This window comes from Entelurus aequoreus, linkage group LG20, assembly GCF_033978785.1.
Source record: "Entelurus aequoreus isolate RoL-2023_Sb linkage group LG20, RoL_Eaeq_v1.1, whole genome shotgun sequence".
NCBI classification, from domain to species: Eukaryota; Metazoa; Chordata; class Actinopteri; order Syngnathiformes; family Syngnathidae; genus Entelurus; species Entelurus aequoreus.
The window spans coordinates 35,137,284-35,151,237 of NC_084750.1; the positions used below are offsets into that span (position 1 = coordinate 35,137,284).

Below are 13,954 nucleotides of genomic sequence, written 5' to 3' on the forward strand. Positions count from 1 at the left end.
AAATACAATAAATAGCTAAAATGAAAGACAATGAGCTATCCAGAATAACTGTGTTTTAAGTTTTGATTTGAAGAGGGCAAATGAGTCCAGGGTGTAGTAGTTCTCCAACCCTCGTGATGGACATACAAGATAAGGGGACAGTGAAATGGAGGGACGACGAGGATCTGAGCAAACAGGAGGGTGTGAAAGACATGACGGGGAAATGTTCTGGATAGCCCTGAAAGTGCGGAGCGTTATTTTAAACTTGATACTGAAGTTGACCGGGAGCCAATAGAGTTGCTGAAAGACTGGGGTGATGTGCTGGATGGAGGGGCTTCTGGTAATTATCTGTCTGGCAGAGAAGCTTAAGTTTGTGGAGTGACTTGTGGTGGAGACCTAACAGAAAAGAGTTGCAATAGTCCAGACGAGAGGTGACGAGGCTATGGCCAAGGATAGCAGCAGTAGGGATGGGCGGAGCCAATGAATTTGCATTTTGGCCAATCGGAAGCCTTCTTAGAGGAACCACATTTGACCTGGTCCAGCATTTTGACGCCTGCTTGTAAATACAAGATGTGTTCTGAGGCACTTGGTAGGCTTTTTAAGTGTTTGGAAATCCCAGCTCGATGAAGGTGTGATTACGCTGATGACACCTACCTTAAAATCGTCTCCCTTTGAGAAAGAAATTCCAGAAGCGACAAGTGGAAAGAGGCATTTTTACACCTTGACAGATTTCTCGGAGCATTTTTATCTCAGTGGTGTCTTCGTCTTTTTTAAAGCTGTTCTGATAAGTGCAGTAGTTATCTAAGCAGCAATTGTACGCTGAAATAAGTTGACCCGCAACACTGAAGGAAGAGAAATCAAACACATTTTACAAGTTAAATTTGAGCTCACTGTGGGGTCATTTTGCCTGAAGATTATCTATGTATAAAACAAATCTAATCTCTTATTTATCCCTCATTTTGCAGTTTGCCGTTCTAATAACTCAATAAATACAACATATACAGCAAGGGCGATGAGTTAACACATGTGATTCACTCTCGTGTTCAAGTTCAATCATAGTACAGTATTTGCATGTTAGGTTCATGGTAGCGCCATTAATTTTGTCACATTCAGAATGCAATTGTTCTTAGTTATTCACTTTATTGTTTTAAAGCGTTGTGTTGGAAAGTCCACAATGTTTACATATTTGCTCATCATGGTTAAGATTTTGTACTTTACTTAGTAAGCAAATACATGGCAAGCATCGATACCGGCACTGACACTTTGACGGAAATGTTCAAGATTAATTGTATTATTATTTTTTTGCCTTTTAATTTGTTGATCATGATTATAATCAGAATAAACCAAGAAATATCTCAAGCAAACAAAAAATATAAATATTTTCATCCAAAAAATTATTTTTGAAGAATTTACAATTACAATAGTACCTCCGTTCTTGTTTGTAATCTTTTCCAAAAGGTTTGACAAAAAGTAATTGTTTGAAAATTGAACATTTTTTAACATTAAAAATATTGTACAAACCCCAAAACCAGTGAAGTTGGCACGTTGTGTAAATCGTAAATAAAAACAAAATACAATGATTTGCAAATCCTTTTCAACCTATATTCAATTGAATACACTTTCGAACTGGGAAACTTAATTTTTTTGCAAAGATTAGCTCATTTGGAATTTGGTGCCTGCAACATGTTTAAAAAAAGCTGGCACAAGTGGCAAAAAAGACTGAGAAACACTTATTTGGAACATCCCACAGGTGAACAGGGTAATTGGGAACAGGTGGGTGCCATGATTGGGTATAAAAGCAGCTTCCATGAAATGCTCAGTCATTCACAAACAAGGATGGGGCGAGGGTCACCACTTTGTTTACAAATGCAGGAGCAAATTGACGAACAGTTTAAGAACAACATTTCTCAACGAGCTATTGTAAGGAATTTATGGATTTCACCAGCTACGGTCCGTAATATCATCAAAAGGTTCAGAGAATCTGGAAAAATCATATAAGTGATTATATTGTGTACCTTTGATACCTCAGGCGGTACTGCATCAAAAAGCGACATCAGTGTGTAAAGGATATCAGTGGTAAAAATGCCCCTGTGCTGACTTTTTTCAATGTGTTGCTGCCAATAAATTTTAAGTTAATGATTATTTGCAAAAAAAAATTGTTTCTCAGTTCTGGTTAGCGCCTTGCATGGCAGCTCCCGCCATCAGTGTGTGAATGTGTGTGTGAATGGGTGAATGTGGAAATACTGTCAAAGCGCTTTGAGTACCTTGAAGGTAGAAAAGCGCTATACAAGTATAACCCATTTATCATTTATTTATTTAGTTCGAACATTAAATATCTTGTCCTTGCAGTCTAATCAATTGAAAAGTTGAAAAAGATTTGCAAATCATTGTATTCTGTTTTTATTTACAAATAACTCAACGTGCCAACTTCACTGGTTTTGGGTTTTGTAAATCTAATCTGTTCCAGACACACCCAAAAAATTATAGGGGTCAATATGAAGAATTATAATGTCATACCGATAAATTCATAAAAAACTAGCTCTGGTAACTGATGAAAACAATAACAAAAAACATTCCAATGAGGAGAGATTACCCGTAATGTGCTCCAGGTGGTTTGGGTGAGCAAATCAAGCGCTCCCTTTCTCCTTTTCATGCTGTAAATCAGTGGTGTCCAAAGTGTGGCCCGGGGGCCATTTGCGGCCCGCAGCCAATGTTTTACCGGCCCACAGCACATCATTCTAAAAATACTAAAACATATTTTAAATAAAAGAGCAAATAGGTGAAATGCAATCAGAAAAAGTTGCATTGTTGAATCTATAACACATTTTTAAAAAATCCTTTATCAAAAAATAATACTGAATCAAAATCAATGTTGCTATGAATTATTGACTGATTTAGGGACAAAAAGGACATAAATACAACAAAATAAAAAAATATGAAAACTATTTTAAAACAATACATATTAATTATATACTAATACTAATTATTATTTTGATTGTTATTATGAATATACTAAACTAATTACATTATATATAATCTGAAGCTGATATAGAGATTTAAGTGTTGATTGTTAAAATAAAAAATAAAAAAAGCAAAAGCAAAAACAAAAAGCATGACCTTTTTGAGTGGGGCACTTTTGGATCCCCAAGAACTTTAGTGGAATTAAAAAATAAATTTTGCTATGAATTATTGACCTATTTAGGGATCCAATTACTTCACATCAAATATTCCGCTTTGAAAATATTTTTCGGAAAAATATTGTATATTTTGTATTTTTGCCCCAACAAATAGGATTTTGACAAAAACCTCATAAAATGTAATATATATATATATATATATATATATATATATATATATATATATATGTATATATATATATATATATGTATATATATATATATATATATATATATATATATATATATATATATATATATATATATATATATATATATATATATATACTACCGTTCAAAAGTTTGGGGTCACATTGAAATGTCCTTATTTTTTAAGGAAAAGCACTGTACTTTTCAATGAAGATAACTTTAAACTAGTCTTAACTTTAAAGAAATACACTCTATACATTGCTAATGTGGTAAATTACTATTCTAGCAGCAAATGTCTGGTATTTGGTGCAATATCTACATAGGTTTATAGAGGCCCAATTCCAGCAACTATCACTCCAGTGTTCTAATGGTACAATGTGTTTGCTCATTGACTCAGAAGGCTAATTGATGATTAGAAAACCCTTGTGCAATCATGTTCACACATCTGAAAACAGTTTAGCTCGTTACAGAAGCTACAAAACTGACCTTCCTTTGAGCAGATTGAGTTTCTGGAGCATCACATTTGTGGGGTCAATTAATTGCTCAAAATGGCCAGAAAAAGAGAACTTTCATCTGAAACTCGACAGTCTATTCTTGTTCTTAGAAATGAAGGCTATTCCACAAAATTGTTTGGGTGACCCCAAACTTTTGAACGGTAGTGTATATATATATATATATATATATATATATATATATATATATATATATATATATATATATATATATATATATATATATATTTTCACCTGAAGTTGAATTAGAGATTCAAGCTTTTAATAAAAAAAAAAAATTATATGACTTATTGTTAACCTTTTTTAAGACTGAAACCCTTCTGGGTCCCTAGGACCTAACTTGAGGGAGGCCCAAAGGTTAAAAAAAAAAAAAAAGTGTATATTGTATAGGTTTTGAAAATGAAATTATATCAAAATGGCCCCCGCGTGCTTTGATTTTTCAGTGTGCGGCCCTCAGTGGAAACAGTTTGGACACCCCTGCTGTAAACGCTTCGTCGTGAGCTTCCCCCGAGTTCACACTGTAAGCAAACATGGCGTCAATCGTGTGGGACTTCTTCACTGTTTGTGGGATCTTTGCACGCTTCAAACACATCGAACCTTATCAGCCGTCTGTAACACCGGCATTGCTACGGCGGTATTTTGCAAGCCTACGAAGACATCTGCGCTGCTAAAGAAGCTACTCCAAAGCCAGCCGCAAAAGCCGGTGTTCACAATAACTACAATTAAGTCAACACTTAAAAAAATAATAGATATAAATAAATTATCGGTCTTGAAAAAATAATAAAAAATAAATATTGTACTAGTGTTCAAGATTGCAACATTATTTACATCTACCTGTTATCTGCCTAGGTTGTGCAGGCCGCATTCACAATAAATTAGGAAGTTAAGTAGGCGGCCACAAAATATGGTCCTGTGAGTTTAGGACCCCATGGATCTGCACAGAAAAGTGAGTTGTGGAAAAGTACTCAATTGCCACAAATTTTTTTTCGTTGTGGTTGCTTTCTCGTCAGCCTTCCTAAGCGATTATCATCAAGGGAGTCAAGTGCAACAGTTTGGGGATGATTGACACCTCTGTGGCAGTCGGCCAGTTGTTTGTGTTCTGCATGGATGCACTGAATTGTTCAGTTCTCATAAGAGCTTAGTTGAATGTTAGACAAAAAGTAATGCCTTGTTCTCAGAAAAAAACCCCATACTTTTAGATGACTGATTGAAAAGTACCGTAATTTCCGGACTATAAGCCGCACCTGACTATAAGCCGCACCAACTAAATTTAGGGGAAAATGCAGATTGCTCCATATATAAGCCGCACCCGACTATAAGCCGCAGGGTTTTGATGTGTAATTACCGTAGTATATAGGGGCTCCTGCTACCACGGAGGGGATTGTCGGGACAGAGATGACTGTTTGGGAACGCAAAGCGTCCCATTTATTAACAATAAATCTTTCAATCATTCAATCAAACTTTCACATCTTTGACATGGCGAACAGCATTCGTGCAGAGTACAAATAATACAACGGTGCAAAGTAATACAAAGTGCTCGCCTGTACGTTATCAAAATAACCAGCCTACCGGTATTTGAAAAGTCAGTCTTTAATCATTGTGTCATCGTCTTCCTCCTGCGTACTAAAACCACCGAAATCCTCTTCGTCGGTGTCGGAGAAGAACAGGCCGTAAATAAGCCGCACCCTTGTATAAGCCGCAGGGACCAGAACGAGGGGAAAAAGTAGCGGCTTATAGTCCGGAAATTACGGTATATTAATATGTTTACAAGTAAATATACCTAACTACCAGGCATTGGCCAGTGACTGGTTTTAAGACATGAAAAAGTGACGGTTTCAAAACCACCAAAATTGTCCTCCATACCGTCTGTATGGTATAAGTCAAAGTGAAAGTTGGGAAATCCTTTACCATCGGGTGCGGCTGCAGCGGCTATATATAAGGACCCCTCCCGCTACACATCTCTGCAGGCTGTACGATAGATGAGGGGCTGTGGCAATCACATACTTTTAATGAAAAGCGACTGATACTGAGTGGTGGTCGATCGACCGGCACATCCCTAATCACGATTATTGTACCTAAAATGATCACGGTTGTCATTATTATTAGGATATTGTTCAATGTGCTCAGAATTTACTTGTTCATGCAGTGACATTTAAAAACTAAGCTTTATTTACAAACCCCGTTTCCATGAGTTGGGAAATTGTGTTAGATGTAAATATAAACGGAATACAATGATTTGCAAATCATTTTCAACCCATATTCAGTTGAATATGCTACAAAGACAACATATTTGATGTTCAAACTGATAAACTTTTTTTTTTGTGCAAATAATCATTAACTTTAGAATTTGATGCCAGCAACACGTGACAAAGAAGTTGGGAAAGGTGGCAATAAATACTGATAAAGTTGAGGAATGCTCATCAAACACTTATTTGGAACATCCCACAGGTGAACAGGCAAATTGGGAACAGGTGGGTGCCTAGATTGGGTATAAAAGTAGATTCCATGAAATGCTCAGTCATTCACAAACAAGGATGGGGCGAGGGTCACCACTTTGTCAACAAATGCGTGAGCAAATTGTTGAACAGTTTAAGAAAAACCTTTCTCAACCAGCTATTGCAAGGAATTTAGGGATTTCACCACCAGAATTGTTAAAAGGAAAGGCCATGTAACACAGTGGTGAACATGCCCTTTCCCAACTACTTTGGCACGTGTTGCAGCCATGAAATTCTAAGTTAATTATTATTTGTAAAATAAAAATAAAGGTTATTTGTTTGAACATCAAATATATTGTCTTTGTAGTGCATTCAATTGAATATGGGTTGAAAAGGATTTGCAAATCATTGTATTCCGTTTATATTTACATCTAACACAATTTCCCAACTCATATGGAAACAGGGTTTGTATATAAATAAATGAAAAGCCATATTGTTCTTATTTGAGTGTTTGAATGTGTTTATTTTCTTTGGATTTAATTTGTAAAGGTTTTAGTGCGTTTTAGGCAAAAAGGCAAAATGTTGTGCTTCACTTCCGATGTATGTGCAAAGGGCTGGGCGATATGGCGGAGCACTGTATAACGATATAAGTGTTTATCGGTTGATATTCATAATTATTGATATTTTTTATGACCTATCGAAAATAAAGACCAGGAGAAAACTACATCATTGTAAATGTGATTTTTTTTTTTGGGATGGTTCTTTTCCTCTTTGTTTCGGAGGACATGACGTCCATAGTTTACAAAAACTATTTGAAATGTGGACTCGTCAGACCACAGAACAGTTTTCAACTTTGCATCAGTCCATCTTAGATGAGCTCGGGCACAGCGAAGCCGGCAGCGTTTCTGGGTGTTGTTGATAAATGGATTTCGCTTTGCGTAGTAGAGTTTTAACTTACACTTACAGATCTAGCGACGAACTGTAGTTATTGACAGTGGTTTTCTGAAGTGTACCTAAGCCCATGTGGTGATATCCTTTACACACTGATGTCAGTTTTTTAATGCAGTACCGCCTGAGGGATCGAAGGTCCGTAATATCATCGCTTACGTGCAGTGATTTCTCCAGATTCTCTGAACCTTTTGATATTACGGCACCTAGATGGCGAAATCCCTTGCAATAACTAGTTGAGAAATGTTGTTCTTAAACTGTTCGACAATTTGCTCCCACATTTGTTCACAAAGTGGTGACCCTCGCCCCATCCTTGTTTGTGAAAGACTGAGCATTTCATGGAAGCTCCTTTTATACCTAATCATGGCACCCACCTGTTCCCAATTACCCTGTTCACCTGTGGGATGTTCCAAATAAGTGTTTGATGAGCATTCCTCAACTTTCTCCGTCTTTTTTGCCACTTGTGCCAGCTTTTTTGAAACATGTTGAAGGCATCAAATTCCAAATGAGCTAATATTTGAAAAAAAAATAGTTTTCCAGTTCGAACGTTAAGTATTTTGTCTTTGCAGTCTATTCAATTGAATATAGGATGAAAAGTATTTGCAAATCATTGGTCTTTTCTGATGAAAAAATTATCAAAATTATGGAACGTTTTATCGAGCGCATTTTTTTATTGATATTGATTATGTGTCTATTGCGATATATATTGACATGGTTTTATCACGTGGGTTCACTTCCTGTTGTAGATACGTCCATGTATGGATGGCATACTTCAAATTTTAGTATCGATACAATACGAAATTAGTACGAGGCCAGTATTGCTCATACCAATACTGATGCTGGAACTTTTTATTTTAAATCTGTACGTATTGTGTAAGTCTTGACTAAAACGACAACGAAGATTAATACTTCTGTGCTTTTATATTGAAACTTATTTTGCACCGAACGGGAAGTCACTGTGTGCACATACATTCAAATTGACCACTTTATTATATTTTCTGCGTTTAAATATGCAAGGTAGGTCAGTATATGCTAAGCTACCTGAACAAAATAACATCTTGAATTTGTGTTATAGGTAACAAAGCAAATTAATGTAATGTCTAAGAATATATTGTGGAGCATCACAATACCTCCGAACAGGTGAGACTGGGCAGAGGGCCAGCCATCACAGTGAAAACATGCATCAGGGGGTCAAACTACGCCACTCTTTAGGTGTGGTCATTGAAGGCAAGTACATCCCTAATTTTATCCTCAATCAGGCTGATGTGTGGCCACCTGCCCCAAGGCAGCTGTGTCAGGTTGGCAATCACTGTTTGAGTTAAATAGCACCTCAGTGTTTGACTCATTGTGTGGCTGGCTCCCTGCTGGGAAAGGTTTGCTTCCATCGGGCGGTAAGTGTGTTGCTCCACTGAAATATAGTTTGCTAAATGTGTAAGATGTTTGATTCATTTTAATGCTGTGATTTATTGAACTTTGCACTGATCAGAGTTTTCTCTGCTATATGTTCCAGGCATTTAGGAGACATGAACAAGACTTGGAAAAAAGTGACAATTTGTTTGTTTAAATGGAAGCCCCAATCGGGAGAACTTTAAGTTAACCTTTATTCAGAAAAACGGACTGAATAAAACAACGCTGCGGCATTTGAACTTTAAACAGAACTGTCTCTGGGAGGTTGGTTTGTGACCGCACATCACAATATGTAATTAATAAGTAAGTTTTATTTTACAATATAGGAAAGGAGCTGCGTTATGAAAATGGGCACCAGGCTGCGTATTGGCATTGTGTTACTATCTATTAGTAATAGTCCATCCATCCATTTTCTACCGCTTATTCCCTTCGGGGTCGCTGGAGCCTATCTCAGCTACAATCGGGCAGAAGGCGGGGTACACCCTGGACAAGTCGCCACCTCATCGCAGTATTAGTAATAGTTTTGTTTGTTATTATGCACTTATCGATAAGCTTCACTTTTACTTTATTAAATATTCAGAAGAAAAATGCATTGCGTGAGAGCATTGTAGTTGGGCACATTGCTGGCCAAAATTCTAAATATGAACAAAACCTAGTGACTGACCTGCTTCTACATTTGCATGAAAACAGCATGGTGAAAATTTCCTTCCCAAGAATTTTGAGACCGTAATTTGATATTTTTGTTAAACTAATCTACTTCAGGAAAAGACCTATTTAGAAGACAGGCATCTTCGTGTGGACAGTTTGTAATCCAACTTGAAGGTTCATCTGTGCAAATGGACTGTACAAAAGGAAATAAATGGACCCATCAGTGGATGCGGAGACTTTTAACAACATATTGACCTGGCGGCGAACTCTTGTAACAATTCATTGCATGCGCAGGAAGCTACAATTTAGCTTTAATTTATCTTTTTGCTACTCCATATCTTTGCAGCCTCTGATGCCAAAGAGCAGCGGTTTTGGATCAATCAACTTCAAGCGTGTGCCCGGCGACATTCTGACTGCAGTGCTAAGGTAAATAAAAAAAATAAAAAAGGTTTGTCCAACACTTGGGTTCATGCTTTTGTCTCTTTAAATAAAAAAAACTTCTCCATGGGGATTTCCACCTTGTCTCTGTCTTCTAGACAAGTCTGTTGGGGTTGAACAGTTTGCTGCACAGTCACACATTCCTCAAAGTGAAAATTGAAGTTAAAGCTAAACTGAACTGACTGGGTTCTATATTACATATATAGTACAGCTTTGACATTTGTTGTCGGCCCTCTTTGGCTACGTTCACACTGCAGGGTCTAATGTCCAATTCGAATTTATTGGTCAAAGCTGATCTTTTTAGTGGCCGTTCACATTACAAAAAAAATGCGATTTCTAATGTGAGTGCAATCCGACCTGCATGCGGACACGACGCCATGACGTTGCACGCACTGCAATGTTTATAGAAGTAAACATGGCTTGCACTCGAGTCGGTCTCAGTACTGGCACATTTATGGCAATTTCACAGATTTTGTGTAATCAAAGTCAACGTTCTCTGAACCAAAATTATTGCACGTAGAAGATATTAGAAGGAAGAGGACAAGTGTTTTGGCTCTGGCAGTTTTACGGGATATTTTGCTTCGATGTCTGCTTGAAAAGCATGTCTGTGGGCGAGCAGTCGCAGACTGGAGTATTGGAACTTTTACGTGGGTTTCTTAAACATTATTTTCCCCTGTTTTCTGCTCCTTTGTCAACTATTTATGTTGTAACAGTCTATTTTGGTGAATAATGATGATGCTTACCACTTTTTGATGATGTTCTGGTCGGGGGAATGCGACCTAAGTGCGGAGCGTTCACATTGAGGACGCATCAAATTTATATCCGATTTATATCCACAAACAAAAGAGGCCTGGGTCGGCTATGAAAAATACGGAATTGCACTGTTTACACTGACATGAAAAAAACTAATACAGGTCACATATGGGCAAAACATCAGAATTCAACTGCAGTGTGAACAAGGCCTTTGTGTCCCTTTTTTAGACTTTTTTAATGGATCACAAGTCTTCAAGTCACTTACCTCAAATCGTGCAATGTTTCTGAAAGTTCTTAATTTTATAGATTTTGTGCTAAACATAACTAACATTGCAAAAAGTTGTGGTGCAGAGAATTCTGTTTGAGTTTGCCTCAACTGTTTTGTTGGCTAAAGAAGCGGTGTTATGAAGTAGGGATATAAGAATATCAAAATCTCTTGGTACGATATTGTCTCGGGGTTAAGGCCGTGGTACGATAATAATGTCGTATTCCCCCAAAAAAAGATGTGGTAAAATTGCCTTTGTGTGTAGAATGAAGTGACAGGAATCTTTAGGATACACACACTTACTGTAATTTAACACAAACATAATGCTGTTTTAATCATATTATTACTAACAAGTATTTTTAAGTGCAAAGAATTGTGTGGGAACATCCACTATTTCAAGCAAATATACAGTATATAAACAAGCAAATGTATATAAAAACAACTTACAGTTGAGGAGTGTCTTTAAACTGACAATGTAAACATCCAGTGTAACACAAAGTTTAGTGTATTTTAATTGTTACTTTCTGAGAAACATTGTCCTCTACAGTGGACATTTTTTTATATCAGTTTGGAAATGTTGATTGTCTGAAAATGTGAACGTTAACTTTTAATAATAGAAATACCTCACCAAATTGATGTTTAGCCTCACTGGCTTCAAGTATATTTTCCGCGTAATGGTTAATGAAGTAGCTTCTCATATTGCTATACATATTTCCTGCGGTGTGCACTGACCGTGCTCCCACTGGACACTTTCCCTCCGCTTGGTTTGAATTATTACTTCTGCCAAAGAGTGTATGGACGGATTTTGAAGGTAATTTAAGGAAATGTCCTTTTACTACAACAAACCCATTTCTCCTGCCTGGTTCCTTTTTTTCTCCCTTTTACGGCGTTCCGCGGCCCATCTTGGCGGTCCCACACACAGGATTTGTGCAGATGTTTTTTTTCAGATCAACCAACACAAAAGTGCCAGAAAAAAACTACACTCACCAAGTTTTCGTTTGATACTGTCACACTTCACGGCATTATTGTGAGGATTTTTTAAACCACAATTCCGCGGTCCCTACAATACCGTTACATCCCTATAATGAACTCATGTACACTAATGCAAGGAAGTGCAAACTTTATCAATCAAGGACCGCATACTGAAAAAAAACCCCAAATAAACAAGGAATGCAGATGCCATTGTCATATTTTTAGTTTTGTTAAAGGGGAACTGCACTTTTTGGGGAATTTTACCTATTCACAATCATTATGAAAGACATGATGGATTTTTTTTCATGCATTCTAAATATTAAATAAACGTAAATAAATATCCCCTAACAGCGGAGCCAATGTGAGCTTCACCATTACGCCCATAAAAATCTGATAAATAACCGTTCATAAAGCGCCAACAATACTCAATTTACATATCGTGACTTGAATAATAACCTTATATTAGTGATATTGTTATTATAAGCACTAACGCAGACGAACGTGATCACTTCTATGTGTCCATATGTTTACATCATCGAGTGGTCTGCTGTTTTCTTGGTGCCCTGCTCCCGGTAATTTTATTGTAGATCATGAATCATGCATCTCACCTGGAAAGTAGATGGCTGAGAATATAATCCGACAAGTTGGGACACTTCGACCGCCATTTCGGACCTGGAACTGATGTGAACGACACAAAGTGCTTGTTCCCCTCCGCCCTGTTTTTTTGCGAGGATTATGAGAAATTCTTCACCTAAATGACAATATAAGAACATCCTAGCAGTTGGCATCCTAATGACAGCAGACGTTGTACAGTAAGTGACGTTGTATTATGTTTGTTGGCTCTCATGAAGTCTGCAGTGAGCAGAAATCAGTGTAGAAAAAAAAAGCAAACATGATGCGTTTTTGAAACTAATGCGCCGTGTATGCTTAAAATTATCAAAATACGCAAGTATAAATGTTATTATAAATGTGCCTGTTACTACATTACATATACACTTACATCATGTATATAAAACCCTAATGGAGATATTTGGATGTTTTTATTAGGGGGCTCTATAGGCAGAATTGAACAGCTCCAATAGGCTCCATTGTAAGCGGACATTGGATAACATTTATTTAAAATTTAGGATGCATTAAAAAAAATAAATCCCGTGTCTTGTCTTTCATAGTGATTGTGAACAACAGGCAAAATTCCCCAAAAAGTGCCGTTCCCCTTTAAGGGCTAAAAACTAACGCAACATAAATATGCGAGAAAAAACAGCTTTTTGTTATAGGTTAGTTGCACAACTACTGTACTTACAAATAGTCGCTGGGCGTGTTTCCAGTTTTCCAACGTTTATTGCAGCACTTTTTTGTAAAAAAAAGTTGCTAAAGTTACGCATGAAGAGTAGTATTAGTTTCTGATTCTTGTGCGGTCATTTTTGCATTTGCATTGTTGTGTTCTGTCTAGTAGTATTCAGGATCGCTACACCATATTTCACTATTAGTTGCCATTTGTGTGTGGGCTGCGTTTACACTACACACTATGACTACACTATGAAATATGGCCCTGCGGACTGTGACTTTGAAACCCCTGATTTAATCAAGGAATGGTTTCTGTCTGTATTCCGTGGAATGTATTCACTACTGCATGTTCCAATGGGGAGAAATCTTGGTAATTAATCAGTGTGAGTTAACTGGAAGATGTGTACTGCTTTTTTACATTGCAATAATTTTAATTTCTGTTTTTATGGCCAGTATTACCTTTTCCTCTCTTTGCCGTCACTTGTAAAATTCTGTGCAAAACACCTCCTTCAGATGCTGAAGTCTGAAGTCACGCAATGTTTGCTGACAGCTAGTTTTGACCTTGCATTCGATAGAAGTTATTTTTCCAGAACATTTTGATTGAACTCGAAATTGTATAGCAGCATGACATTCTTCAACGCTTAAAATATTTGCCTATTTGTCAAAACCCTTAGGTGAGGAAGCTGAAGGGCTCAGAAGAACACCTGAGTGTAGAAGAACCAGGAGGGGGACAAGATGTTCTGGTGAGTCATCACTATCAAACACATGACTTACTTTCATGTTTCCTGTTCAGCAGTTCTTTGTGACAGCATGTGCTGTTTTGGGTCTACTATGCATTAATATTCAGCAAAGATGTACTGGACAAAGATAAGTCCAATTACACTATTGACCTATGGTGAGAAAGAAGACAAAGGTGGGAATAAATTAGTTATGCAAAGAAAAAAACAATCTCAAGAAGCGTTAGTAGTAGAAAAAGAATAACACTGT

At 37.0% G+C, this 13,954-nt stretch overlaps 1 protein-coding gene across 1 annotated transcript in view; it reads left to right on the plus strand.

The window, feature by feature from the left end:
* The window catches only part of LOC133636229 (oxysterol-binding protein-related protein 10-like), a 212,920-nt gene that overhangs the window by 44,736 nt on the left and 154,230 nt on the right, over positions 1–13,954 (plus strand). The window contains exons 3-4 of the mRNA XM_062030021.1: positions 9,602–9,681; positions 13,642–13,710. Of these exons, the coding sequence (XP_061886005.1) occupies positions 9,602–9,681; positions 13,642–13,710 (149 nt within the window). The remainder of the gene's footprint in view (positions 1–9,601; positions 9,682–13,641; positions 13,711–13,954) is intronic.